The sequence below is a fragment of the Perna viridis genome, chromosome 2, assembly GCF_037379345.1.
Source record: "Perna viridis isolate PV_CMFRI_1.1 ecotype Kerala chromosome 2, ASM3737934v1, whole genome shotgun sequence".
Lineage (NCBI taxonomy): Eukaryota > Metazoa > Mollusca > Bivalvia > Mytilida > Mytilidae > Perna > Perna viridis.
In genome coordinates this window covers 1837230-1864016 of record NC_142446.1, presented here as the reverse complement: position 1 = coordinate 1864016, position 26787 = coordinate 1837230, and the positions used below count along the sequence as shown (strand labels likewise).

Sequence of the window (26787 nt, the reverse complement as noted above, 5' to 3'; positions counted from 1 at the left end):
AGTTTGAAATATTTGAAGTTTTAAATTGTATATTTAATATTTAAAATGTAACGCAAATGAAAAATGTGTAGTGTATCAATGACCTTTCTACACACCCACATAAATGTTGCCTGAGAGTTCAGGTGTACTTAAATAAAATGTTGAATGGACATGACATCAGTAAGGTATAAAGCTGCATGTCTTGAAATAAAATGTATGTTATAAACAAGGAATGTACAAAGGCCTACTTGTACAAACCAAAATATAAAGGTTACCTGAGAGTTCAGGTTTACTTTTAACAAAACATTAAATCCACCAGATAATGTCATATATCATTAATAAAATATTGATGTGTGCAGGAATCCATGATGTAGTTAAAAAAAATTATCCAAAACTTTTATGCATGGTGAGGCATCTGAGGAAAAACTAAAAATATGGTTTCGTTTCAGATGGCATCACAACTGAGACTAACTTTTAACAAAAAATGTAATAAAAGATTGTTTGTTTGTTGGGGTTTAACGTCCGAGCAGCAATATTTCAGCTATATTTAGACGATGAATATGAAATTGATGATAAAATGAACATGAAATGATGATGAAATGAAAAAGGGATGGGATACAAGGACAATAGGGTCGACAAATTTTGATTGCCTCTGGAAATAGGGAGAGCTGGGTAGGGTCGGCCAATTTAGCCTCCTGTGGCGGAGCCCTATGGTTTTTATTCCGGGAGAATACCACAGCAATGTTCTTTAACGTGCGAGGAACGTGGCATCTTTCCCAACACGGTGTACCACTATGTTTTGCAGTCAGGTTTTCCGTATTATAGCCTGACAACCCCAGCATGTAACACGCCAGGGGTACCCCATTCCACCACCTGGAGCACACATCCCAGTTGTTCTGTGGGCAGAGCGCCTTAGCCCTCAGCTAGGGTTCTGAGCACTATTTAGTCGCCTTTTAGGACAAGCTTAGCGCTGCTGCAGGCCTATTCTTTTAACACCCGGACCTGCACGGGGATATGTAGGTCTTGTTTACCAGTGTCTTCACTGCCATAACAAAGGGGAGAGAAATATAGGGGAGAGAACCAGGGTAAAGGGTCATATTATGAAGACTCATCTGGCTCTAGACCAGCATAGGTACTTTTGTACTTGTGTATGTACAGGGGTGATAACCGCCATCAATTTGAGAGGCACATTAGAACATTCGAAGTACACAAAAGACAGAGGACTGCTCTGGGTCCAAATTTCAAAGGAGAGGAAGCCTATAGTTTCACCAATCTCAATCGTTATATAATTAAAATTGGTGTTGATATGGTGGCACTATCTCGCCAATAAAGTGCACAAATATTGGGCAGAGAGGGAAAGGCAAACCGCTAACTTCAACAGGCAACCACCAGTGCCTGCCAAACAACCTCAGATACAGTCTTTTATCTCATCTCAAATCTCAAATAAGATATCCACAACCACAACAGCCTTACAATTTTAATTTCACCACATTTGCAGCAAGTACCTCAGATTCTTCTCTTACTTTACCATACAGTCCCACGCACTCTTCGTTATTTTACCAGCCACCAGCAACACAAACCTATCAACCAACACCAATTACAACCCACAATATCATCTCATCTTTACACCAATATATGCCAATGGGTCCACCACAGATTACTAGTAGCCGCTCAAGCACCTCAACAGTACAACTGACAACCTGTAACAGCTTATTTTCTCCTGTCCCAGCCAATTTGACAACTGTTGCTCAGACCCCAACAACTACTTTTGAGCCCAGATCATTCACACCTGTTGACGTAACTGAACAAATAAACTGCTCTGTCATGCCATTTTCCCCCGAGGTGAGCTCTCCAGTTTGTCGTCTGCTGGATAGAGAAGCTGAGGTTCAAGAAACTGAGAACTTCCTGTTCCAGCTTATGGGGACAGATGAGCCATTTAACCTAACTTTTTCAGAACCTGTCAGTAATTCAGTTCCAGAAACAACCAATATAATATAAATCCAGCATTAACACCTAAATACCTTCCTATCTCTGGGAGTACTAATTCAGAGTCGAACTCGATACTAGATGCTCTCAAACAACTTACAAACCAACAATTACAAATACTTGAGCAACAAATAAAAAATAGTGCCTATATCAAGGATCTTTCGTCCGCAATCTGCTGCCTAAGAGGTCAAATCGGGCAACAAGAGCGCAATTTAGCAAGGCACTAAAGGTAGTTGACGGCCTTAACTGTTATTACCATCAAAGCAGCCGACCAGAATCAACACAGTATCCTCACCTAAACCAAGATTCACTAACAGAAAGGTGAAGTCCGTGGTTACAACGAAACAGAATCAAATTATTTTAAGGGATATTGTACTTTAAAAATTTGGGTATGTAATAGTAAAATTTCAGGTATATTTAAAGTTAGCAGATTTTTAGGGATTACAGCCAAAAATTTATTGTGAATAATTCAGAAATCAAATTGATGGTATTATAATTAGATAAAAAAAAAAGTAATTTACTTGGTATTTATAGTTTGAGAACATTTTGATCACTGAATGTTGATGTACAGATATACTCTCCTTAAATAGAATTGTTGGAATATTCCACTTAAGTTAAATTTGTAGTCATATTTTCCAGTATCAGGCTGTAGAAACGATGAGCTGATTTCTAAGTAGTTCATCCACCTGAATGAATGTAGATATATAACATAACGGTACAAGTATTAATTTAGTATAGAAGATTTTTTTTACAGTGAAAAAAAAAAGTTCAAAAAGAACCTTAATATCCAATTGAAATAGTCAATTTTTTATTAGTCTAGTAAATTATGGTAACCCGATATGAAACTTACCAATTTTCATGCAGATAAATGATTGATTTTCAATCCAGAATTTTGTTCTGGCTGTTGATAACAGCATCCTGAAAGACAAAATTACATACATGTTGATATGTTAAGATGTAGCAAATTTTTTTAAGTAACATTATTATGTAATATGTATTGGCGAGGACGCAAATGATAGAAAAGGGGGTAAAATGTAGAGAACACCATAAGCCATAGTATACTTTTATTTTAGTAAAGCACACTTGAGTCGTTTATCAGGTTATTATCTCATGATTAAATAACCATAGGCCATATATAATATAGATAGACGTGTTGTTTTTTTTTACTATGTGTATTTGAATATTCAATGGGTAGAAGAAATGAAAGCTAATATTTTATGAATATGCATGTTTATTTATGTATGTAACCTAGGAGTATATACACGAATGATATATCCAATCATAATTTGCCATAGCGATGTGCAACTGTTTCAGTAAATGGACAGATCTAAATTAAAACCTTTACTTCATTATATTTGTACATGACATGTATTATCATTTTTATTCATATTTGCCATATCATTTTTTACAAGATTTGCAAGGTAGAAATTATTATAAAATTTAATTATAACAAGTCACAAATATTGAAGTAGTTACTTCTTGTGTCCACTTGTTCATCTGCTGCAAACCACATGGTCACCATGTGTTTAGTCCTTTTACAGTTGAATGATCCATTGTTGAACGACTTTTACGCATATTACTTGTAGTTTTGTAAACATCAAACTCTGTAGTTTTTGTTGCTTTCTTTGAGTAAGTTGTAATACGAGTCTCGATATGTTTTCCCATTAAATCATGGAAATAGGGAACGTACATAGTAAATACTAGCATCTTCTGGTCTTATGAATGAATCGGGTGACATGCGCACTGCGCCACATGTAGAATCTCAGAAGAGTCAATTTTTCAATAAAAACTGATTCGAGAGTTGTCAAGTCTTTTTAAAGTAATAACGTTCATACACATAGTATTTAGGAACACAGCATGGTGTACTTCGCTGATTTTACTCACATTAATTGGTGATATTTGTCATTTTTTGTTCACCGGTTCTGAACACTCGTTGTACTTTCGTTTTCAAGTGACACTTTCGGTAGCGCAATGTAAAATTGTACTTAAGATTAAAATATAAAACAAAAATGTTTAGCACGATAGAGTGTTTTTACTGTTTAAGTAATGTACAATTAGAATATTATCGTATTTTTATAAATTCGTATTAAAATATTAGTGAACTTGTTGGAAGTGAACGTTTTTCCAACAACGCACGTCTTCCAACAAGTGACGTAATTACGCTAAAAAAATAGTCTTGCTGAAACTTTTTTTAGAGCTATATTTTTAAAGAATGTGTACTTATTTTTACTTCAAATGTATTTTTTTGGTTAATCTTTTAAGAGAGAAGTCAAGGATAATGGTATTTTAGAAATTTTGGTTTATTATAATTATAGTTCTGAACTTTCGCAGGCAAAGCTTAAGTTAATTAAATATCAATTGCATAGAACTTTATATATTTTTAAAATATATTTTTAATATTTTAAATAGGAATAAATGGGAGATATTTGGATTTAAGGGAGTTTTCTTGAGGCAAGAAACTATTTTTAAAAATGTACATATATTGGAGGACAATATTTGTACAAATAAACTTTTCATTGTACAACCTCAACGAGGAGTTGAGAAGTACTATTGGTTAAATGAATTGGTGATAAACCAGTCATTGAAATTATATTATAGTCAGAATAAGGTTTTCTGACAACTCTTACCAAATCAAAATTATTTTTCTAAATTAATATTTTTAGCAGGACTCAACTCAGATATTTTCCCATGCATATTTTTAATTTTATTGTAATTTCATGGGTAAGGAACCTATGATTATTCATTGTCCTATCTTTAAGTATTGAAGATATATTTTGGTACTACAGTGGATTCTTGCCACATGTACTAAATATAATATGATAAAAGTGAATGAGTGAATACTCATGATATGCTGTTAGTATAGATTTGTTAACCTATACAAACCATTCTTTTTACAAAATAAAATAATGAATTTCACTAGATCTCAGTTACTGTGAATCAAAGGCCAATAAAATATAGTGAGTGTCTGCATTTCGGTCTCTTATATATAATAACTAATAGCACCCCTAGCCGCTACAGTATCATAGGCTGAAGATTTCTGACTGATCATTTTATTATTTTTTCACTATTGGAAGCTAATAATTGTGTTGGATTATCGTTTCTAAGTACAAATAAGGTTCTAGGTGAAGTCAAATTACATGTAATAGAAAATCTGTTAATCCAGAAAATGTGGAATCCTCAAAACATTAGGAATAATAATCACCTTGTATATTGTCAAAACAATAATCACTTAGTATATTGCCAGAATAATAATCACTTTGTCTTTTGTCAGCATCAAAGAAGTATTAGATCCAGTATTGATTTTACATGCTGAGGATGATCATATCATACCAGTAGAAAGTGGACGTAAGGTATAGTGTCGAGTAGACCGTAGAAAGTGGACATAAGGTATAGTGTTGACTAGACCGTAGAAAGTGGACATAAGGTATAGTGTTGAGTAGACCAGTAGAAAGTGGACATAAGGTATAGTGTTGACTAGACCGTAGAAAGTGGACATAAGGTATAGTGTTGAGTAGACCAGTAGAAAGTGGACATAAGGTATAGTGTTGACTAGACCGTAGAAAGTGGACATAAGGTATAGTGTTGACTAGACCGTAGAAAGTGGACATAAGGTATAGTGTCGAGTAGACCGTAGAAAGTGGACATAAGGTATAGTGTTGACTAGACCAGTAGAAAGTGGACGTAAGGTATAGTGTTGACTAGACCGTAGAAAGTGGACATAAGGTATAGTGTTGACTAGACCAGTAGAAAGTGGACGTAAGGTATAGTGTTGACTAGACCGTAGAAAGTGGACATAAGGTATAGTGTCGAGTAGACCGTAGAAAGTGGACATAAGGTATAGTGTTGAGTAGACCAGTAGAAAGTGGACGTAAGGTATAGTGTTGACTAGACCGTAGAAAGTGGACATAAGGTATAGTGTTGACTAGACCGTAGAAAGTGGACATAAGGTATAGTGTTGAGTAGACCAGTAGAAAGTGGACATAAGGTATAGTGTTGACTAGACCGTAGAAAGTGGACATAAGGTATAGTGTTGACTAGACCGTAGAAAGTGGACATAAGGTATAGTGTTGAGTGGACCAGTAGAAAGTGGACGTAAGGTATAGTGTTGAGTAGACCAGTAGAAAGTGGACGTAAGGTATAGTGTTGACTAGACCGTAGAAAGTGGACATAAGGTATAGTGTCGAGTAGACCGTAGAAAGTGGACGTAAGGTATAGTGTTGAGTAGACCAGTAGAAAGTGGACGTAAGGTATAGTGTTGACTAGACCGTAGAAAGTGGACATAAGGTATAGTGTTGACTAGACCGTAGAAAGTGGACATAAGGTATAGTGTTGACTAGACCAGTAGAAAGTGGACGTAAGGTATAGTGTTGACTAGACCGTAGAAAGTGGACATAAGGTATAGTGTCGAGTAGACCGTAGAAAGTGGACATAAGGTATAGTGTTGACTAGACCGTAGAAAGTGGACATAAGGTATAGTGTTGAGTAGACCAGTAGAAAGTGGACATAAGGTATAGTGTTGGATAGACCGTAGAAAGTGGACATAAGGTATAGTGTTGGATAGACCGTAGAAAGTGGACATAAGGTATAGTGTTGAGTGGACCAGTAGAAAGTGGACGTAAGGTATAGTGTTGAGTAGACCGTAGAAAGTGGACGTAAGGTATAGTGTTGAGTAGACCGTAGAAAGTGGACGTAAGGTATAGTGTTGGATAGACCGTAGAAAGTGGACGTAAGGTATAGTGTTTGGTAGACAATAATAGTGTATTGATTTGAAATAAAAACTATTTACAAAGTCAAGGCATATACCAGTAGTCAAATCTGTAGGATTGGGTGTCAGGTCAAGGCATATAGTCAGATCTAGGATTGGTTGTCTAGTCAAGGCATATTGTCAAATCTGTAGGATTGGGTGTCAGGTCAAGGCATATAGTCAGATCTAGGATTGGTTGTCAATTCAAGGCATGTAGTCAAATCTGTAGGATTGGATGTCAGGTCAAGGCATATAAATTTCAATATCAGGTCAAGTCTATTATTTAAAAGTATCAAATAGAATCTGTAAAAAAAAAGCTGATGTATATGCTGACACATTCCTATTTATGGATATTATTATGTTTGTACCAAATGATTTCTCTTTTTAGTTACACAGTGTACTTACCGAATGTAGACCTTCCAAAGGAAAGTTTTGTGTGATGTATCGAGAATTTAGTAAAAAGTTTAAATACAGACATAATGACATTTATAAAGACCCTCATTTACCAGGTATAATAAGGTAAAATATTGATTTGTTAGAAAAAGAAAGTAATACAAAACATCCATTATAATAGATAATCAAATTTTTCTACACAATCTTCTACATTATTGTATAGAAATCATTTTTATGGATTGTATCAGAATCAGGTAGTGTTTGAACCATTGTTTTATATGAAAAGTAAAGATATTTTATATCATATCATTAAAAATGTATATTTAGGACTTAGAAGACCCTTTTAATATGCCAGTCTTTTTAGATGAGGTGTATTGGTATACCATTATCCATCTGTTATGTCTTTTTAGATGGGACATATGGTATACCATTATCCATCTGTTATGTCTTTTTAGACGGAACATATGGTATACCATTATCCATCTGTTATGTCTTTTTAGACGAGACATATGGTATACCATTATCTATCTGTTATGTCTTTTTAGATGGGACATATGGTATACCATTATCCATCTGTTATGTCTTTTTAGACGGGACATATGGTATACCATTATCCATCTGTTTGTTATGTCTTTTTAGACGGGAGATATGGTATACCATTATCCATCTGTTTGTTAGTGTTTTTAGACAGGATGTATGGTATACCATTATCCATCTGTTATGTCTTTTTAGACGAGACATATGGTATACCATTATCCATCTGTTATGTCTTTTTAGACGGGACATATGGTATACCATTATCCATCTGTTTGTTATGTCTTTTTAGACGGGAGATATGGTATACCATTATCCATCTGTTTGTTATGTCTTTTTAGACGGGAGATATGGTATACCATTATCCATCTGTTTGTTAGTGTTTTTAGACAGGATGTATGGTATACCATTATCCATCTGTTATGTCTTTTTAGACGAGACATATGGTATACCATTATCCATCTGTTATGTCTTTTTAGACGGGACATATGGTATACCATTATCCATCTGTTTGTTATGTCTTTTTAGACGGGAGATATGGTATACCATTATCCATCTGTTTGTTAGTGTTTTTAGACAGGATGTATGGTATACCATTATCCATCTGTTATGTCTTTTTAGACGAGACATATGGTATACCATTATCCATCTGTTATGTCTTTTTAGACAGGACATATGGTATACCATTATCCATCTGTTATGTCTTTTTAGACGGGACATATGGTATAACATTATCCATCTGTTTGTTATGTCTTTTTAGACGGGAGATATGGTATACCATTATCCATCTGTTTGTTAGTGTTTTTAGACAGGATGTATGGTATACCATTATCCATCTGTTTGTTAGTGTTTTTAGACAGGATGTATGGTATACCATTATCCATCTGTTTGTAATGTCTTTTTAGACGGGAGATATGGTATACCATTATCCATCTGTTCATTGTTCACACCTAGCACAATATTTATAAGGAAAATGTTTCTAGTAATTTTCAGGAAACTTAGTTGAATTGTTTCTTTCAGTGGAATCGATGTGACCACCCTTTCAATTTCTGTAAAATTTTAAATTTAAGGTTAGGAGTTATGGGACGTTATTCATAAAAAAAAATTGGGATTTTCTCCTTTTCTGACTATAACAAAAGCCAATTTTCATTAAACTTTTAGGAAGTGTTGATTTCTATTTATGTAAGCTACTTTTTGAATTTCATAAATTTCTGATTGATTTGCAAAGTTGAGGGTATATAGTGATAGGGGTTTCACTCCGTCCTTTCTTCCTTCTTTCCTTCTTTCATTCTGTCCACACTTCTTTTCATTAGTCAAGTCAAAGTCAAAAGCTTTATTCAAAGTCTATATATATTAAACAAATACAAACTTTAGCTCTATTGAGCTTTTGAAATCACTATAAATATTAAAATAGAATAGCATATTTATTACACAGGGGGGACCCATCTCTTATCTGATTTATTATACAGGGGGGCATTTCTTATCTGTTTTTTTACACAGGGGGGACCCATCTCTTACCTGTTACTCCTTCTACACCACTAAATGGAATTGAATTAAACTTTCACAGAATTATTACATGTTCCCATTGTGCACCTTCTTTTTTAAATTTTGATCGGAATCAATTTAAAATCACTATAAATATTAACATAGAATAACATTTTTATTACACAGTTGGGGGCATCTCTTATCTGTTTTATTACACAGGGGGACCCATCTCTTATCTGTTTTATTACACAGGGGGGTCCATCTTTTTTCTGTTTTATTACACGGGGGATGTGGGGGAACCATCTTTTATCTGTTTTATTACACAGGGGGGACCCATCTCTTATCTGTTTTATTACACAGAGGAGACCCATCTTTTTTCTGTTTTATTACAGAGGGGGACAGATCTTTTTTTCAGAATCTTTCTTACATGTCCCATTGTGCACCTTCTATTTTAGATTTTGATCCGAATCAATTTGGGGGTTTCACTTATCAAAACATGGAATCTGTCATTTGTGAATATGGGGACATGGAGGGACCAATCTCTTATCTGTTACTCCGCCTATGATGTAATGAATGAAACTTCCACAGTCATAATTACATGTTCCCATTGTGCACCTACTATTTTAGATTTCTTAGGGGCTTCACATATCAAAACAAGAACTTTGTCATTTGTGAAAATGGGGTCATGGGGGTATCTCTAATCTTTTACTCCTCCTTTACCACTGAATAGAATTGAATAAATCTTTCACAGAATCATTAATGTAAGTCTGTACAAAAATGTTGCTATTTTTGGATTTTCAAAAACACTTCCACTAATTGCCTTGAAACTTTGGTGAATTGTTTAGTAGTCCCCTACCGGCTTTAGCCAAAGGGGACTGTAGATTTGCACTTTGTCAGTCCTTCAGTCCACCCCTATGTTTTCCACAATTTTTTCTAAACACTTGCAGATATTGCGCTGATTTTTGGTATGGTATATGAGTCTACCTCAGTAAGTTACAGATCAAGTGTACGTTTTGTTTTGCTTCACTGATTTTTGTCCGAGTTATGGCCCTTTAGCTTTGGAAAAATTACCGAAATTTAAGTTTTCCACACTTTTTTCCTAAATGCTTGCAGATATTGAGTTGATTTTTAATATGTAAGTCTACCTTTATGAGTTACTGATCAAGTTTTCGTTTTGATTGGCTCTGCTGATTTTTGTCCCAGTTATGGCCCTTGAACCTTGAAAAATTACCGAAATTGAAGTTTTCACACTTTTTTTCGGTATGTGAGACTACCTTGATGAGTTACAGATCAAGTTGACATTCGTTCCGCTTTGCTGATTTTTTTCCCCAAAGTTTCAAAATCAAGGGGTTTTCCTTAGTTTGCATTTATACTTGATGATCCAAGGTAGTATTTGGGTCAGTGATATAAACAGATTGTAAGGGAATAATTTTTATTTATCAAATAATTGATAAAATTAGGTGTATGGTATGAAATGTAGGAGTGGGGGTATCAAGTTAGTGGGCATTGGTCACAGTTTATCTAATATTTTTTCGAATTATAGAACTTTATTCATAAAAAGGGGGTCCCAAACAGCACAAAAACTTTAAATTACATGAAATTTGAAGATTTTGTTTATTTGTATAAGCTCCCAGTTTTTTGTTTTGTTTTTTGTTTGTTTTTCTTTTTATAATTTTATAATTTACTATTTCTAGAAATGTTTCACCCCCTACAAACAAATTATGGGGGTCACTCTGTGTATGTCTTTCTACATTTCTTGTATGTTCAACTTCCATAAATCACTCTAAGGATTTTGATGAAATTTTTAAGTAAGTTTGGGGATCATTATTATGTAGATGTTTATGAATACATTTATATAATTATGGTTTTAAGACTGGAGATTCAAAGCTAACCAACACAATGGAAACCAACTACATAAGGTCAGTGATTAACCTAGGGTCACTCTAATTAGCATACTATAAATAAGTAAAACACATGTGCTATAAAATCAAAAGCATAAAGGTATTTCTAAATGTAAGTCAGGGTACTGAAATACTAAATACTGGTCCATGATCATCTGAAGAATAGAAAACAAATCAGTAAAACAAGTTAATAAATATCATACAGCACATCAATTATGGACTTAATAATCATATACACATGATATGAAAAACTCACTGTACTACAATATTTTCAAGCATAAGTTGTAGAATGACTCTTTTTAGAGTTGCTTGTAATTTTTTTTCAGTTTTTAGCCTATATTTTGAAAACCATAATAGATAAGAAAAAAATTTCAATTGATGAAACTATCCTTATGATAAGGCTTACAAAGTCTCCTTAGGTTGCAGTTGTTAGAGTTAATTGCCCTTGAAAGGCAAAACATGTTTTTTACAGTTTTAGCCAATATGTTGAAAACCATGATAGATGCAAAAAAAATTTAATTGATAAAGTGATCTTTACAGTAAGGCACACAAAAGTCTCTATTGGATGTAGAGTTGTAGAATGACTGTCTGTCAGAGTTATTATCCTTGAAAGGCAAAAAAACTGTTTTGCTATTTTAACCAATATCTTAAAAACTTTAATAGTTACAAAAAAAAGACTCAGTTGATGAAATAATCTTTAGGATAAGGTCAACAAAGTTACCATAGACTTGAAGTTATAGGATGACCTCCTGTCAGAGTTATTTCTCTTGAAAGACTTGAAATGATATTTTTTTTGCAGTTTTTAGCCAGTAGGTTTTGCCTATAAGGGATGACATCACTCCATCAGAACCATTCTGTCGCCTTTCATGTTTCAACACATATATGATGTCCCTAATGCTCCCTATAATAAATAATAAGATATTGTCAATTGGTCATGTGATCAAGAAACTTCCAATTAATCAAATGATCCTTGAGATTAAGCCTACAAAAGTTCCCATGGTTTGAAAGTGTAGAACCACTCTGTGTTAAGAGTTATTACCCTTGAAAGACAAAAATTGAAAGTAAGCGATTCATTGTCCTGGAGCCTCTAGTTTTCTTTTATTCTTATGGTTTTTATCACCAAAAGACCATCAGTAAGTTTAAAAAATTGAAATTCAGAAAAAGGTCGACACTTGCTATTTTCTTGAAATAGACCAGTAGTAAGGAAGTTGTTACTCTTGACATATCAGACATGTTAGAGAGTTATTACCCTGGACATATGAGACCAGTAATAAGGGAGTTGTATCCTTGACATTTCAAATATGTTAGAGAGTTATTACCCTTGACCTGTCAGACCAGTAGTAAGGGAGTTGTTACTGTTGACTTATCAAATATGTTAGAGAGTTACTGTGAAAGTACTTTCATAAGTGGGTACCAATTTTCGTGGTTTAGGGGAAAATGATCAGTTCGTGGATTCTTGAATTCGTTGATTCGACAACTCCATCATACAAACAAATGGAAAATTTCCTTTACATTGGGAACCAAATTTCGTGGTTTACCAAACCCACAAAATCCACGAATATTGGTACCCAACGAACAATAATTCTATCACAGTATTACCCTTGACATACCAGACCAGTTATAAGGGAGTTGTAACCCTTGATATAACAGACCAGTAATAAGGGAGTTGTATCAATGACATTCCATACCAGTAATAAGAGAGTTGTTATGCTTGACATATCAAACATGTAAGAGAGTTGTTGCCCTTGAAATTCCAGACCAGTAATAAAGGAGTTGTGTCCTTGACATTTCAAACATGTTAGAGAGTTGTTGCCCTTTACCTGTCAGAACAGTAACAAAGAAGTTGTATCCTTGACATTTTAAAAATGTTAGAGAGTTGTTACCCTTGACATACCAGAGCAGTAATATGAGAGTTATTACCCTTGACATATCAGAGCAGTAATAAGGGAGTTGGAACCCTTGACATATTAAACATGTTAGAGAGTTGTTACCCTTGATATACCAGACCAGTAATATGGGAGTTGTATCAATGACATTCAATACCAGTAATAATAGAGTTGTTACACTTAACATATCAAACATGTGAGAGAGTTGTTGCCCTTAAAATTCCAGACCAGTAATAAAGGAGTTGTATCCTTGACATTTCAAACATATTAGAGAGTTGTTACCCTTGACCTGTCAGAACAGTAATAAAGGAGTTGTCTCCTTGACATTTCAAACATTTTAGAGAGTTGTTACCCTTGACATACCAGACCAGTAATATGTGAGTTTATTACCCTTGACATATCAGACCAGTAATAAGGGTGTTGTATCCTTGACATTTCAAACATGTTAGAGTGTTGTTATCCTTGACTTACTAGACAAGTAACGAGGGAGTTGTCACCCTTGATCTGTCAGAACAGTAATAAGGGAGTTGTAACCCTTGACATAACAAACATGTTAGAGAGTTGTTACCCTTGACATACCATACCAGTAATGCGGGAGTTATTACCCTTGACATACCAGACCAGTAATAAGGGGGTTGTAACCCTTGAGATAACAAACATGTTAGAGAGTTGTTACCCTTGAAATAGGAGACCAGTAATAAGGGAGTTGTATCAATGACATTCCATACCAGTAATAGGAGAGTTGTTACCCTTGACATATCAAACATGTAAGAGAGTTGGTGCCTTTGACATTTCAAACATATTATAGAGTTGCTACCCTTGACATACCAGACCTAAATTAAGGGAGTTATATTCTTGACATTCCATACCATTAATTAGGGATTTGTAACCTTGACATTCCATACCAGTAATAAGAGAGTTGTAACCCTTGACATATCAAACATGTTAGAGAGGTTTTACCCTTGACATATCAAATCAGTAATAACGGAGTTGTCACCTTTGACATTCAATACCACCAAAAGAGAGTTATTACCCTTGACATACCAGGCCAGTTATAAGGGAGTTGCATCCTGTACATTTCAAACATGTTAGAGAGTTGTTACCCTTGACATACCTGAACAGTAATAAGGGGAGTTCTCATCCTTAACGCGGCAGACCAGTACTAAGGGAGTTTTTACCCTTTACATGTCAGACCACTACTAAGGGGGTTTTCACCCTTTACATATCAGACCAATTATAAAGAAGTTGTATCCTTGACATATCAAACATGTTAGATAGTTGTTACCCTTGACATCCCAGAATAGTAATAAGGGAGTTGTAACCTTGATATATCAGACCAGTAACTAGGGAGTTGTACCCTTGACATTTCAAACTTGTTAAAGACTTGTCACCCTTGACCTGTCAGAATAGGGTATCACCACTTCCGGGTCAAATCGCCGCTCCCTATGTAGTACCAAAAACACACTGAACCTAGAAATATGAATTGTAAGTGCATTATTTGTGTATTTTCTGATCAAAAGTAGTCTAAATAAAGCTGAGAATGTGTACTTTAAAATCATATTTGTAATTTACTACAAAAGTGTATGAATATTGTTTACATGTGTGAGTAATTCGCCTCCATGCTGTCAGTTAGCAGAAAAGGTAAAAATGTTGATTTTCAGTATTTAGGCCATGTGAGCTATTGCCATCACTTTGCGTCCGTCTTGTCGTCGTCAACAATTTTTCAAACATCTTCTCCTCTGAAACTACCAAATGGATTTGGATGAAACTTAATATGATTGTTGTTTAGAGTATCCTGCACAAAATAATTGTTTCGATTTTTGATCTGTTGAAAAACATAGCCGCCGTTATTAAAAATAGAATATAGACAGTTTTTTGTATATATCTCCAAAATGGTTAACCAAATTCTGACAGGGTAAAAGTATTCAGCATGATAAGATCTATCTGTGGTCAAATTTTGGTTGACCCATGTTGGAGTTATTGCCCTTTTTGTATTTTTTTTTGCTGTTTTTGATGTTATTACTTTAAAAAATCTCCTCCTCAGAAACTACTGTACAGAATTCAATGAAAGTTTGTATTTCTGTTTTTTAAGGTATCCTAAACAAAACGAATGTTTGGATTTTTGATCTGTTGAAAAACATGGCCGCCGTTACTTAAAATAGAACATAAGGGTCAAACAGCAGATTTTTGCATATATCTCCAAAACTGTTTAATTCTGACATAGGTTAAAAGTATTTAGCATGATGAGGTCCATCTGTGGTCAAATATCGGTGAAAATCTGTTTACCCATGTTGGAGTTATTGCCCCTTTTTGTACGTTTTTTGCTGTTTTTGATGTTATTACTTTCAAAAATCTTCTCAGAAACTACTATACAGAATTCAGTGGAAGTTGATATTTTTGTTTTATAGGGTATCCTTAACAAAATGACTTTGGAGTTTTGATTTGTTAAAAAACACATGGCTGATGTTATTAAAAATTGAACATAGGAGTCAGAGAGTAGTTTTTTTTTTTTTTTTTTTTTGCATGTATCTCCAAAACTGTTAGGTTTAGCCAATATCTTTCAATAGCTGAAATGATCGTTATTACTAGGCCTACAAAAGCCTCCCAGGGATCAAAGTTGTTAGACGACTCCATGTAGGAGTTGTTGTCTTTTAGAGGTGAAAAATGACTTTTTTATATTGTTTTCAGTCAATATCTTGAAAACTATGATAGATTAATGAAACTTCCAATTGTTGAAATGATTCTTATCATTAGGCCTACAAAAGTCTTCAGGGATCAATATTGTCAGATGACTCCATGTAAGAGGTATTGCCCTTGAAAGGCAAAAATTATGTTTTTAGCCATTTTCAGCCAATATCTTGAAAACTGTAATAGATAGAATGAAACTTTCAGTTGATGAAATGATTCTTGTGATAAGTTCTACTAAAGTCTTCATGGAGTCAAAATTGTCGGACAACTCTTTGTCAGAGTTATTGCCCTTGAAAGGCAAAAATTTAACCAGGTGAGCGATTCAGGCTCCTGGGAGCCTCTTGTTATTCAAGTAAATTTTGTGAAGAATTTTTATGGTCATCTTACCATTAGAATAATGAATTTGAAAGCCTTATTTTCGTAGCTTCGAAATGGTATGCAACTTTAAGGTGTTATTTATCCTGGAAATTCACAGTGAAACATTGAAAATTACTTTTTTAACAAGTTAAGTAATGGAAACATAGAAAGTGGTTAGTGAGACCTAGTAATAAGGGAGTTGTTATCCTTGAAAATCAATAGCAATAAGAAGGCAGTTGTAATCTTGACATTTCAAACATGTTAGGGAGTTGTTGTCCTTGACATCCCAGACCAGTAATAAAGGAGTTATATTCTTGGCATTTTATACATGCTAGAGAGTTGTTACCCTTGAAATACCAGACCAGTAGTTTGGGAGTTGTTCCCCCTGACATGTCCCAACAGTAATATGGACGTTTTTTAAAAGTAATAAAGACATTTTTTAACCCATTTCTCATTAATTTGTTTCAAGTTTTTGCATTTATTATATTTTATCATTTTTGAATCAATCAAATATATTTATGTTAATTTATTTCAGGGATTTTATGAAGATGTGTTGAGAGATACCTACAGATATGTTGATTACAACTGTGATTGCTGATTGCAATGCAATTAAGGATGTCTGTGATAATAATTACACTTCAACTGGTGATTTCATTGTTAGCAATAAAAGAGAAGAAACAAAATCGGTTCAATAAATCTTATTAAGTGAACTTTTGGTATAAAAACTTTTCAAGTACCAAATATATGTTTAAAAAAAACACAATATACCGGGGTGTACTTATTTTGCTGTTATGGTGTTCACCGATTTAATTACGGTGTATCCTACTGAAACCATAAAAACTGATTTGTTCAACGTGTCATAGTTTTCCTTTCCTCTTTCGTGTATCCCGGACTTTACTTTTTATGAGCAACTCGACAGGTGTTTCTAGAAACGCAGAAGACGCTTACCCTACCAGTGCACCTGGTCCATTCTACCAGTTTTTAGTGGAGTCCAGTTTGCTCATTTACTTTTGTTTCTTTGCATGTATTATTTTAGTAATTTAATGTTCTTTGTTGTGTTTGTCTGCTTTCCATGTCTGGTCTTTGTCCCAGGATTACATTCTTTTGATTTCTTCTAGAAGCTTGGTTCCCTTGATTACTCTTTAATCAATAATGATTTCTTTTAAGACTGATTTAAAAAAAAAGCAATGTAAAGAGATTAGATGTGGTGTAGATGTCAAAGAGACAACAACAATCCACCGGGATGAAATGGTCCGCCCAGGGTCACTCATTGGTCCTTAATGAATGACGAGGAAATCCTCATACCACAGGCTGCAGCTAGCCCCAAAACATCTTTAAACACAAGTACGAGTTGCCCCTATATACTTAAGTAACATAAAAATAAACTAAAGGTGATAACGAAACAAGACATACAGAGGCCAGATATTCCTGACTTGGGACAGGTGCAAAAAATGCGAAAGAGTTAAAGTACTTTAGCGTGATCACAACCATTCCCCTAAAAATCTGGCCGCTGTGGAAAAAATATTACACAATTAAACACATCTTAACATCAGTTCAAAAAGGTCTAAGTCCTTTGTTACAACGGAAATAAAGAAACTGAATATAAATTACACAAATGTACAAACTAAGGACTACTAGCACTTAACTGACATGCCACTTCCAGACCAGTTTAAACCTACAAAAAGTTCTGTCCCCATCGTATTTAATATCCCAACTCTTTGCGGGTTGAGAATCACGCTATATCATACATAAGTTGGCATAATTTTTTGGGGTTTCCTTCACAACTGATCATATAAACTAACTCTATTGTAACTCAAAAACTGTAGAAATCAAAGCAAGTACAAAAATTTGCGGGAAAATGTCACCACCATTCAACTTGAAACACCTAGTTTCCTAAAGATGGAATCTGAGCAAGTGGTGAAAATGGTTGTAATAAAAATAATTTCAATACTGTCCGTCAACTCATTATATCATTTTTATCTTATGGGTAGCTTTCAATTTCATTATTCTATAAATGAGGGGAAAAAAGCATTTTGACCCCAATGTTCTATTTTAAGTAAAGGCGGTCATGTTTTTGACTGATGAAAAATTTTAAATGATCAGCTTGTGGAGGAAACCCTAGACTAATTATTCCAACTTTTATTAAATTTTGTTGCAATTGGTTTCAGAGAGTTGTACACATTAAAATGACCAAAAATCTGTTTCAGGGCCATAAATCCTTCAACATAAAAAAATCATTGAAAATTAATCCGTCTTCTGATGGTGAACATTTGTCATTCTCAATCAGAATTTTACTAAATTCAACAGTTGTTGGGTTACAATAGAGTTCGTTTATAACGAATCTCAGGAGACTGTCTTAGTTACTTCATTATATGCACTGTTCGTTTTATCAGAAACTTTTTTTCAGAATTAGGATTATATTCTTTGTTTTTTTTTAAGTGGTATTGTCGCTTAAGACGTAGCAATATTGATGCGGTTTTTTTTTTTTTCTAGCAATAAATTTTATAATTGTTTTGTAATGTGTATATATTATAAATGATGAATAAAAATGAAAACAATTGTTTTTGTTGCTGTTGTAGTTGTTTTTATAGACTCGCATACTTTCTATTTTATCAGTGTACTAGGTTGTCCTTATGTGTGGTCCGAGACCCCCAAACAAAGAAACGTGGTTAGACTGTCACATAGTATCAAGATCAATTGTATTTCTCTTCGTACTTGCAGTTTCAAAACTGTGAAGAAATTTGATCATCAAACCATTTCAAGTCTGTGGTAATTTACACAACCATATCCGACCGCTTGAGGCGTGAAAAACTATCGTGTTGATAGAACTACCAATAAATGTAATCATTAAATCAAAGTGTCCACGGTTCTAGCGGAAATCAAAAGAAAATCCAGGGACAAAGACCAGACATGGAAAACAGACATACACAACAAAGAACATTAAGTTACTAAAGTAATACATATAAATTAACAAAAGCAAATGAGCAACTCGGACTCCACTAAAGACTGGGACCATGGACCAGGTGCACCGGTAGGGTAAGCGTCTTCTGCTTTTCTAGAAACACCCGCCGAGTTGCTCATAAAAAAGTCAAGTCCGGGGTAGACAAACGAGGAAAGGAAAACTAACCCGTTGAATAAATCAGTTTTCATGGTGCAAGTTCATGATGACGACCATACAACTTCTGTAGTGATGACTTCAATCTAGTAGCAACATAACCCTGTTCCAGAAGCCTAACTGTAAGAGTCCTATCGCGATACAAAAAGTCTGCGTAGTTACGGCAAGCTGTGGCATAACGTATGAGTTATGATATGAAAACTCCATACGCAGGTGGTGAAGGGATGTTGCCACAGATGAAAGGAAAGTTGACAATTCTGAATGAAAAGTCATCACGTTTGTCGTAAAGTTTAGTCAATATTTTTCCTTCACTATCGATCTCTAAGTGTAGGTCAAGATATGAGGCTGACTTCACAGTGTCTGTAGTATCTTTTATCTCAAGTTCTTTGGGGGTAGATGCGATGTAACAAGTCTCCGAAACTAGGATTGTTTAACGATAGTACGTCATCTATAAAGCGGAAACTGCGATTAAAGGATCTAGCCAAACGATGTTCTTTCTTTCGGATCAGATCAGCTATAAAGTCAGCCTCATAAGAGTGTATGAATAGGTCAGCAAGAAGAGGAGCACAATTTGTTCCCATTGAAATACCGACCGTTTGTTGAAAAAATGCGTCCACCGCACTAGACAAATATTTGTCGATCAAAAATCGAATAACCTTGAATGAAGAATAAAGTGATGAAAGTCCAGACTGACAGAAATTTTATTCTCATATACAATAAATACAATGGTACAGAGACATTATATAATAATAAAAAAGAAAAACAATCAAACAAAACCAAGACAACACACACACATACAGTTTACTTTACACACTCCCCATTTGTACTTCTTAAGATTAAAAGGTAAGCCTAGAGAAAATCTGTTTGTGTGATACATTTTTATGAATCTACATTGTTTTTCCAAGGTTATTCTATTTTGGGAACACATAATTTGTCGGTATTTTAAGATATTAGGTCGTGTTGACAGGCTTTTATTAAATTAAATAAAAAGGGGCACTCCATAATGAAATGAAATTTGTCTATAATTTTAGAGTCATTATACTCCTACAACGTAAGAGGTTGGAATTCCGTTGCTCCATACCCCAAACTCTTACTTCCGAGCGCCATATTTCATAACGCTCGTTCCGCCGTTCCTTGATATCGGCAGAATTATAGTAAACTATTTTCTATTTAAAACGTTTTATACAGTCTTTTACCATTACACGGGAGAAGGTGACTAAACCAAAAAAAACAATGACCTACCTGATAAGAAAATCCTGCAATCATGGAAATCCTTTGTAAAAGCAGTTAAAATGAACTTCGTATTTGGTTTTTAGCTTTTTGAGTGTGTAATCCCGGTTGAATAAAATTACGGATTTTCAAATTTGTGAAACGAACATATCAAATTAACCAACGAATTGTCTTTACCAACTTATAGTTCGTTTTGTCAAAAATATATTGTATTCCGTAAAATTATTGACCTAATTCAAAATTGCTGGTCATTTTGACAACTGTCTTCATTAATGTTTTCTAGTTATTAAACAAATATTTAGGATTTTTATCGTTCGATTTCCGGTAGGTTAAACTTCTTTCATGTAAATAAAAGACAAAATATTTTAAAACACATGTTTAGCTAATTCACATTTGCGGTGGCTTTCAACATGTCAGATGCTAGAGGTTAGGATGGCACAAAGTCAGAAAATAGCTTGCCAGACAACCTCTAGCATTGCTGGAGTAGAGTCATTACACTTATAACAGATTCGTTCGCCTCATTCGATCCCGTTCCAACGCCATGTTGCGATTGGCAATTTGTTATTTGTAGTTCTGAAAGCGCAAAGAGTGAATAAATCTTTGTCTTAAAAGAATTGTTAAATAATGTTCAAACTTGAAATATGTTTTAAATAACCTTTAACTCGCAATCTGGGATGTTCTAAGGCTGCTAATTTTCTCAATGGGGTGACATTATTTGATTGATATTTTACTGAGTAATAAAACAAAAATACAGGTAATATGAGATTAGCCTATCTTCTAACTGTATGCTCATCAACCGTGAAATTGCTGATTTACCGCGAGTGTCAGATAAATTGTGTCCGTTGTATACATAACGATAAATTGACCCTTCGTTTTATCCAGGCTAACTTCAGCAATAAATCTGTCGCCGGGCCATAAGAAATACTCTGATTAAATACATAAGGCTCTATTTTATTGTTTTCCTATTGGCCAGAAGCAGTACACGTGATATTCCATTTTCTAACATACTGATTAGCAAAAAGATAAAATATATTGCACTCTCGAGCTAAATTTATGGATGAAAGTACGAGGCACGAGCCATCACCGTCAATGAAATTGTAATAGCCAATCAAATCTCTTCTAATAAATGAATCGAGCCAATCAAAAAATTGTATCGGAAGCTATCGGAACTCAATTGTTGTTTGGAAAATGGGAGCAACCAGCGTAGATGGTAACTCCGACAGCACTGGAGCTAATAAAAGAAAAATTGCCGATACAACTAATTTAGAAATCACTGCAATTATTAAGAAAAAGGATGTTGAAAACGCACGAAATTCGACAGCCCAAGCGCTGAGACTTAACCAAATATTTACGTGTGTGGCAGGACGGCCTACCTGCGTTGTAGTAGGTAGTGATATTTAAATAGCCAGTTAATTGACTTGGCTAAAGGATTAGTTCTTTAGCCGAATCGGTTTGTCGCTGGCTTCTCACCAGCTTGTCACAGAGCGGTCTAGGTTTCGATCGTCGGTGGTGGAGTATAATTATGCGAGTCAAATCATGTTCTTCCGTTACATTTGACGCCCAACTAAAAAATCCACAGTGTTTGGTTAGCTGATGAGCTAGTATTTGAGTCGTTCGTGGTACGAAGACTCTTAAGGTGGGGGAAATGTGGCAGTACGGTCTACCTGCGTTGTAGTAGGTAGTGAGATTTAAATAGCCAGTTAATTGACATGGCTAAAGGATTAATTCCTTAGCCGAATCGGTTTGTCGCTGGCTTAATGGTCACCGGCTTGTCACCGAGTGGTCTAGGGTTCGATCCTCGGTGGCGGAGTATAATTTTGTGAGTCAAATCATGCTCTCCCGTTACACGTGAAAATCCGTGATACTTTAGGGATTAGACCCATTCTATCTACATTTTACGCTGAAGCGAGGACAGAAGATGGAATGTTGTATAAGAAGTCCTCTCTGCAAACTTTTCGCAAATGGCCTATGTCGTTATTTCCTGGTCCAGTTTTGCCAGTCATTCATAATTATGGTGGCACTTTTACATGCAATATAAATTACCATTTTCACCAAAAGTAACTGTTCAAACTGTAAAACTGACATTTGTTGATGATTGATTGTTAATTTGTTCTTGTTATAATTAAATTTGTTGAATTTGAAGGTATTCAATATTTATGAAAAAAGATAAGGTTCAGTATCAGTATGAAAATGAAAAGATATGGAGTAGGTCAGAGGGACCATACTCAAGCTCGAACTGCATCCACGAGATAAACAGAGAAAATTTACAAATTTAGAGGTATCCACAATGGCTTTAACAAGGGTGGAATTCAAGTCTTTGTGAAAAGCTCTAAATCTCTCCAAATGAATTTTTTTGTACATGTACGTACGATTATACTCCTACCTTAATATTATTAAACATGTACATGTACATTTAACAAAATATTTAACACAAAAACTAAGATAAATTTTATTCTGATATCACTGAAATAAGACTATTCACACAAAACAGTAAAATAGGACCTTATGTAATAAAACGATTACTACACTTAAACTTGATCAAAATGAGGTTTTATGGAGCAAAGTACAACAATATTGAACTCGGCTTCGCCTCGTTTAATATTGTTGTACTCTGTTCCATTAACAGCGGCCATATTTTTTCACCGATCAAAAATCCAAACAGTCATTTTGTTTAGGATACCCTAAAAACAAAAATACTAACTTTCATTGAATTCTGTAATAACATCAAAAACAGCAAAAGACGTACAAAAAGGGCAATAACTCCATGGGTCCACAGATTTTTACTGAAATTTCACCACATATAGACCTCATCATGCTGAATACTTTTACCCTGTGTCAGAATTACACCTAACGGTTTTGGAGATATATGCAAAAAAACCTGCTGTCTGACCCCTATGTTCTATTTTTAGCAATGATGGCCATGTTTTTTCAACTTAATGAAGTAGGTTTGGGGCACTAGTCCAAACAAAATCAACTGCTTACTACATGTATAACTACATCACTTTCCGTCAACTTCGGACATACAGGAAAGAAAAAAGCGCCCTGTAATATAATAATGATAATAAGCTACATATATGGAAAGTGTACAACATTACAAATAATCACACATAAAAGTATTCACACATTAAAGCTCATGGCAGAGTTCTCTTAGAACAACCGGGCACTATATTTAAAAAGAAAATAACTATTTGCGTCTTGTAAGTAGTGCATGTATCTACGCTGCAAAATCAATATAGTACGTTTTGCTAACTTTAGACTGATTCTCAAAAAATACAGATAAACTACTAAATCAATTATGCACTGTTCCAGAATTCACATCATACGAATTGCTTGTATAACTACGCAGTTCAAAATATAGAAAATATAAAATACAATAATTCTGTTAAAATAACTTAGCAATTAAAGTATACCTTGTAAGTTTGTACAAAGGCTTTTTGTACGTCTCGAATAAACAGTTGTCAAACAGTCGTACCTACAGCACGACATACAAATCATGAATACCTTTTTTTCAGAAATAGAGCTGCGGAAAACAAAACTTACATCATATTTATAAATGAATGCAGTTTAGATATTTAGCACTTTACCAATGAAAATGTACGTTAGCACATATTTTAGTGAATCAGGATTTAGACATTTTAACCTTTAAACTGCAATTGGTTTTCTTAAAAATAAATTGCGTTAAAAATCTTTTTACCAACTAGCGCTCGTCAGTTACTCACTCCGATCGCACATTTGCTCAAAGCCATTCATACCTATACTTACACTAAATCGTGAATTTTAGAGCTAGTCGATTAGAATAATTAGTAAAGAGAATGAAAAACTAACCTGAGAATAAATATTGAATCAGTACACAAAATTCTACAATTCTCCCTGTAACATTAGCACATCTGATAAGCTCGACTATTGAATTCCCTCTGACAAGAATCCCGCCGAATAATTTCAATCTGAACTAAAACCAGTAAAATTCAATACCTAAAACACCTGACCAATTTCACACCTGAGCGAACCGAAATACCTGAACTTCCTGAATCTACTCCCAGCACAAATATACCTTAAATAAACAAAAATAGGACACTACAATACAAATATAATCTGTACTGAAATATAAAATAATTAACACAATTAAAATGCACAAGTAAACCTATAAATATACATACATACCAAAAATACCACCTTAAAACACATTCCCCCCAGCTGCAAAAATGACGTCCCGTCATTACAGCTAGTGTGGATGGATGATATCTATTACAGAAAGAGCTGTTTCTCTGGTTAAGCCAGTCTCTCTAAACAGAGGTGTCTGTGTTAAGTTCTCAGATATTCCGCTTTCTGTCGCCACTCAGGTAAACTAGACGTTACAGCTGCCATGCTGATTTCAAACTGCCCAGTTAGAAGCCAGGCTGGTTGTCTTCGCATCCTACCAGACCGTCTAACATGCATGGGTGATGTCTGTTCTGACTCCTGAGACATATTACTATGGACGGAGTGACCATCAGTGATATCCTTAGCATCATCGGAAGCGCTTCTCTGTGACTCCTCAGATTGGGCGTCCCCAATCGAACGGGTACATCCATGTTAACAGCAGGTGTCTCAGCAAGAGTTGACTAGCTGTCTACTGTCCACACGGACCCAACATCGGACTACTCAGTTATGTTAATTCAGTTTCATCAACTGATTCTTCTTCTGTTGACTTTGCTGTTTTTAGTCTAGTTCTTGGGTGTGGCACTGGCTTTGGTTTTTCTGCAAGCGTACTCTAATCTCTAATGTAACCCACAGGAAGTAACAAGTTTCGTTGAAGCTTCTTGATGTTTCCCTTTCCATCCTCTCGGGTGACAGCAAAGACTGGTACCTCTGGATTTGGCTGGTCTACAACAACATAAGGTGTATCTTCCCACTTGTCTGCCAACTTGTGTCGTCTCTCGAAATGGAGTATCTTCACCAGAACTTTATCACCCTTCGGGATGGCGGTACCTCTAATGCGGACATCATATCATTCTTTCTGGGTTGCCTGTGCCTTTCTGGATGACTCCACTGCTAGCTGAGGCTAATTTATCACATAGATTCCACACATACTTTGTCATCGGTATTTTTTTTTGTCCTTGTGTAGGCCAAAAGCAAGATTCAGTGGAAAACTAATAACCAAATCTGGTAAGCTCGATTACTGACTTCCCTCTGACAAGATTCCTGCCGCATAAGTTCAATCTGAACTAAAACCAGTAAAATTCAATACCTAAAACACCTGACCAATTTCACACCTGAGCGAACCTGAAATACCTGAACTACCTGAATCTACTCCCAGTACAAATATGCCTTGAATAAACAAAAATAGGATACTACAATACAAATATAATCTGTACTGAAGTATGAAATAATTGACACAATTAAAATGCACAAGTAAACCTATAAATATACATACATACCAAAAATGCCACCTTACCACATTAACTTTCATCCAAATCTATTCAATATATTTTCAGAGGAGAAGATGTTTGAAGAATTGTTAACGACGAAAGACGACGACGACGGACGCCAAGTGATGGCAATAGCTCACATGGCCTATGGCCAGATGAGCTAAAAAGGCATCCCAACAAATTTGAAACGCATTGGAAATATGGTAACGGAAAGCTTACAATATATTATTCATTTATTTTGTCGAATTCTAACGGTTGTCCTTTTAATTAGCATTTTTGTGGTGAATGTATCACAAAGAAATTAGAGAAAATTCGTGAAAGCTAGGCGTTTGAGTTCATTTGATAATATTATGACACAGATAGTTCCTATCAAATGCTACAGGAATCTCAATTGGTGCAAAGACTTTTAGTGGCTGGCATTCACTGAGATTAAGGAGGTGGCATTTGAAATATAAGAAACTCCAGTACACTAAAAGTGAGTTCTAACTATTCCAATTACAGCAATACTGCCGATTTACCATGAGTTTTAACATCAACATGCAGGTATGACCTACTGAGATATAGAAACTATGGAACAACCTTAAATGAATTTCGGGAGCGATTAGGTATGAACAATTGTTGAAATTTGATAAGAAGTGTATTCCTCTTTCTAGGTCTATATCTTGTTTTTCACAAGTCTTCTACTTAATTAATTTGGCATTTATACTCTGTCGTTTGCTTCACAGGCACTTGGGACCAGGATTTTTAAAAAAAATTTCCCTAAAAAATATCATTGAATCATTTTGTTTCCATATTTGAGTTATTATGCGTGTTCTCTGACATGTCCGCTTGGTATTTATTACTCTTTATACTATGCCTAGTTTTCATCTATATACTTCTCTAATTATAGATGAAAACTAGGCAAAGTATAAACAGTAATAAATACCAAGCGGACATGTCAGAGAACACGCATAATAACTCAAATATGGAAACAAAATGCTTTAATGATATTTTTTTAGGAAAATTAAAAAAAATTTCCTGGTCCCAAGTGCCTGTTGATTTACCATGAGTTTTAACATCAACATGCAGGTACGACCCACTG

General features: G+C 34.8%; 1 protein-coding gene and 1 long non-coding RNA gene across 2 annotated transcripts in view; one reads left to right on the top strand and one right to left on the bottom strand.

Moving 5' to 3' along the window:
- Positions 1-16718, top strand: part of LOC148623266 (lysophosphatidylserine lipase ABHD12-like) — a 53804-nt gene extending 37086 nt beyond the window's left edge. The window contains exons 10-12 of the mRNA XM_088564987.1: positions 5237-5315; positions 7098-7228; positions 16489-16718. Of these exons, the coding sequence (XP_088421113.1) occupies positions 5237-5315; positions 7098-7228; positions 16489-16510 (232 nt within the window). The 3' untranslated portion in view covers positions 16511-16718. The remainder of the gene's footprint in view (positions 1-5236; positions 5316-7097; positions 7229-16488) is intronic.
- Positions 16719-19753: 3035 nt separating this feature from the next.
- LOC148623265 (uncharacterized) lies at positions 19754-25488 on the bottom strand. The gene is made up of 2 exons (XR_015919401.1): positions 23709-25488; positions 19754-23340 (listed from the first exon to the last, which is right to left on the bottom strand). It is a non-coding gene; the product is annotated as an uncharacterized LOC148623265 (long non-coding RNA).
- Between the last annotated feature and the right edge of the window lie 1299 nt (positions 25489-26787).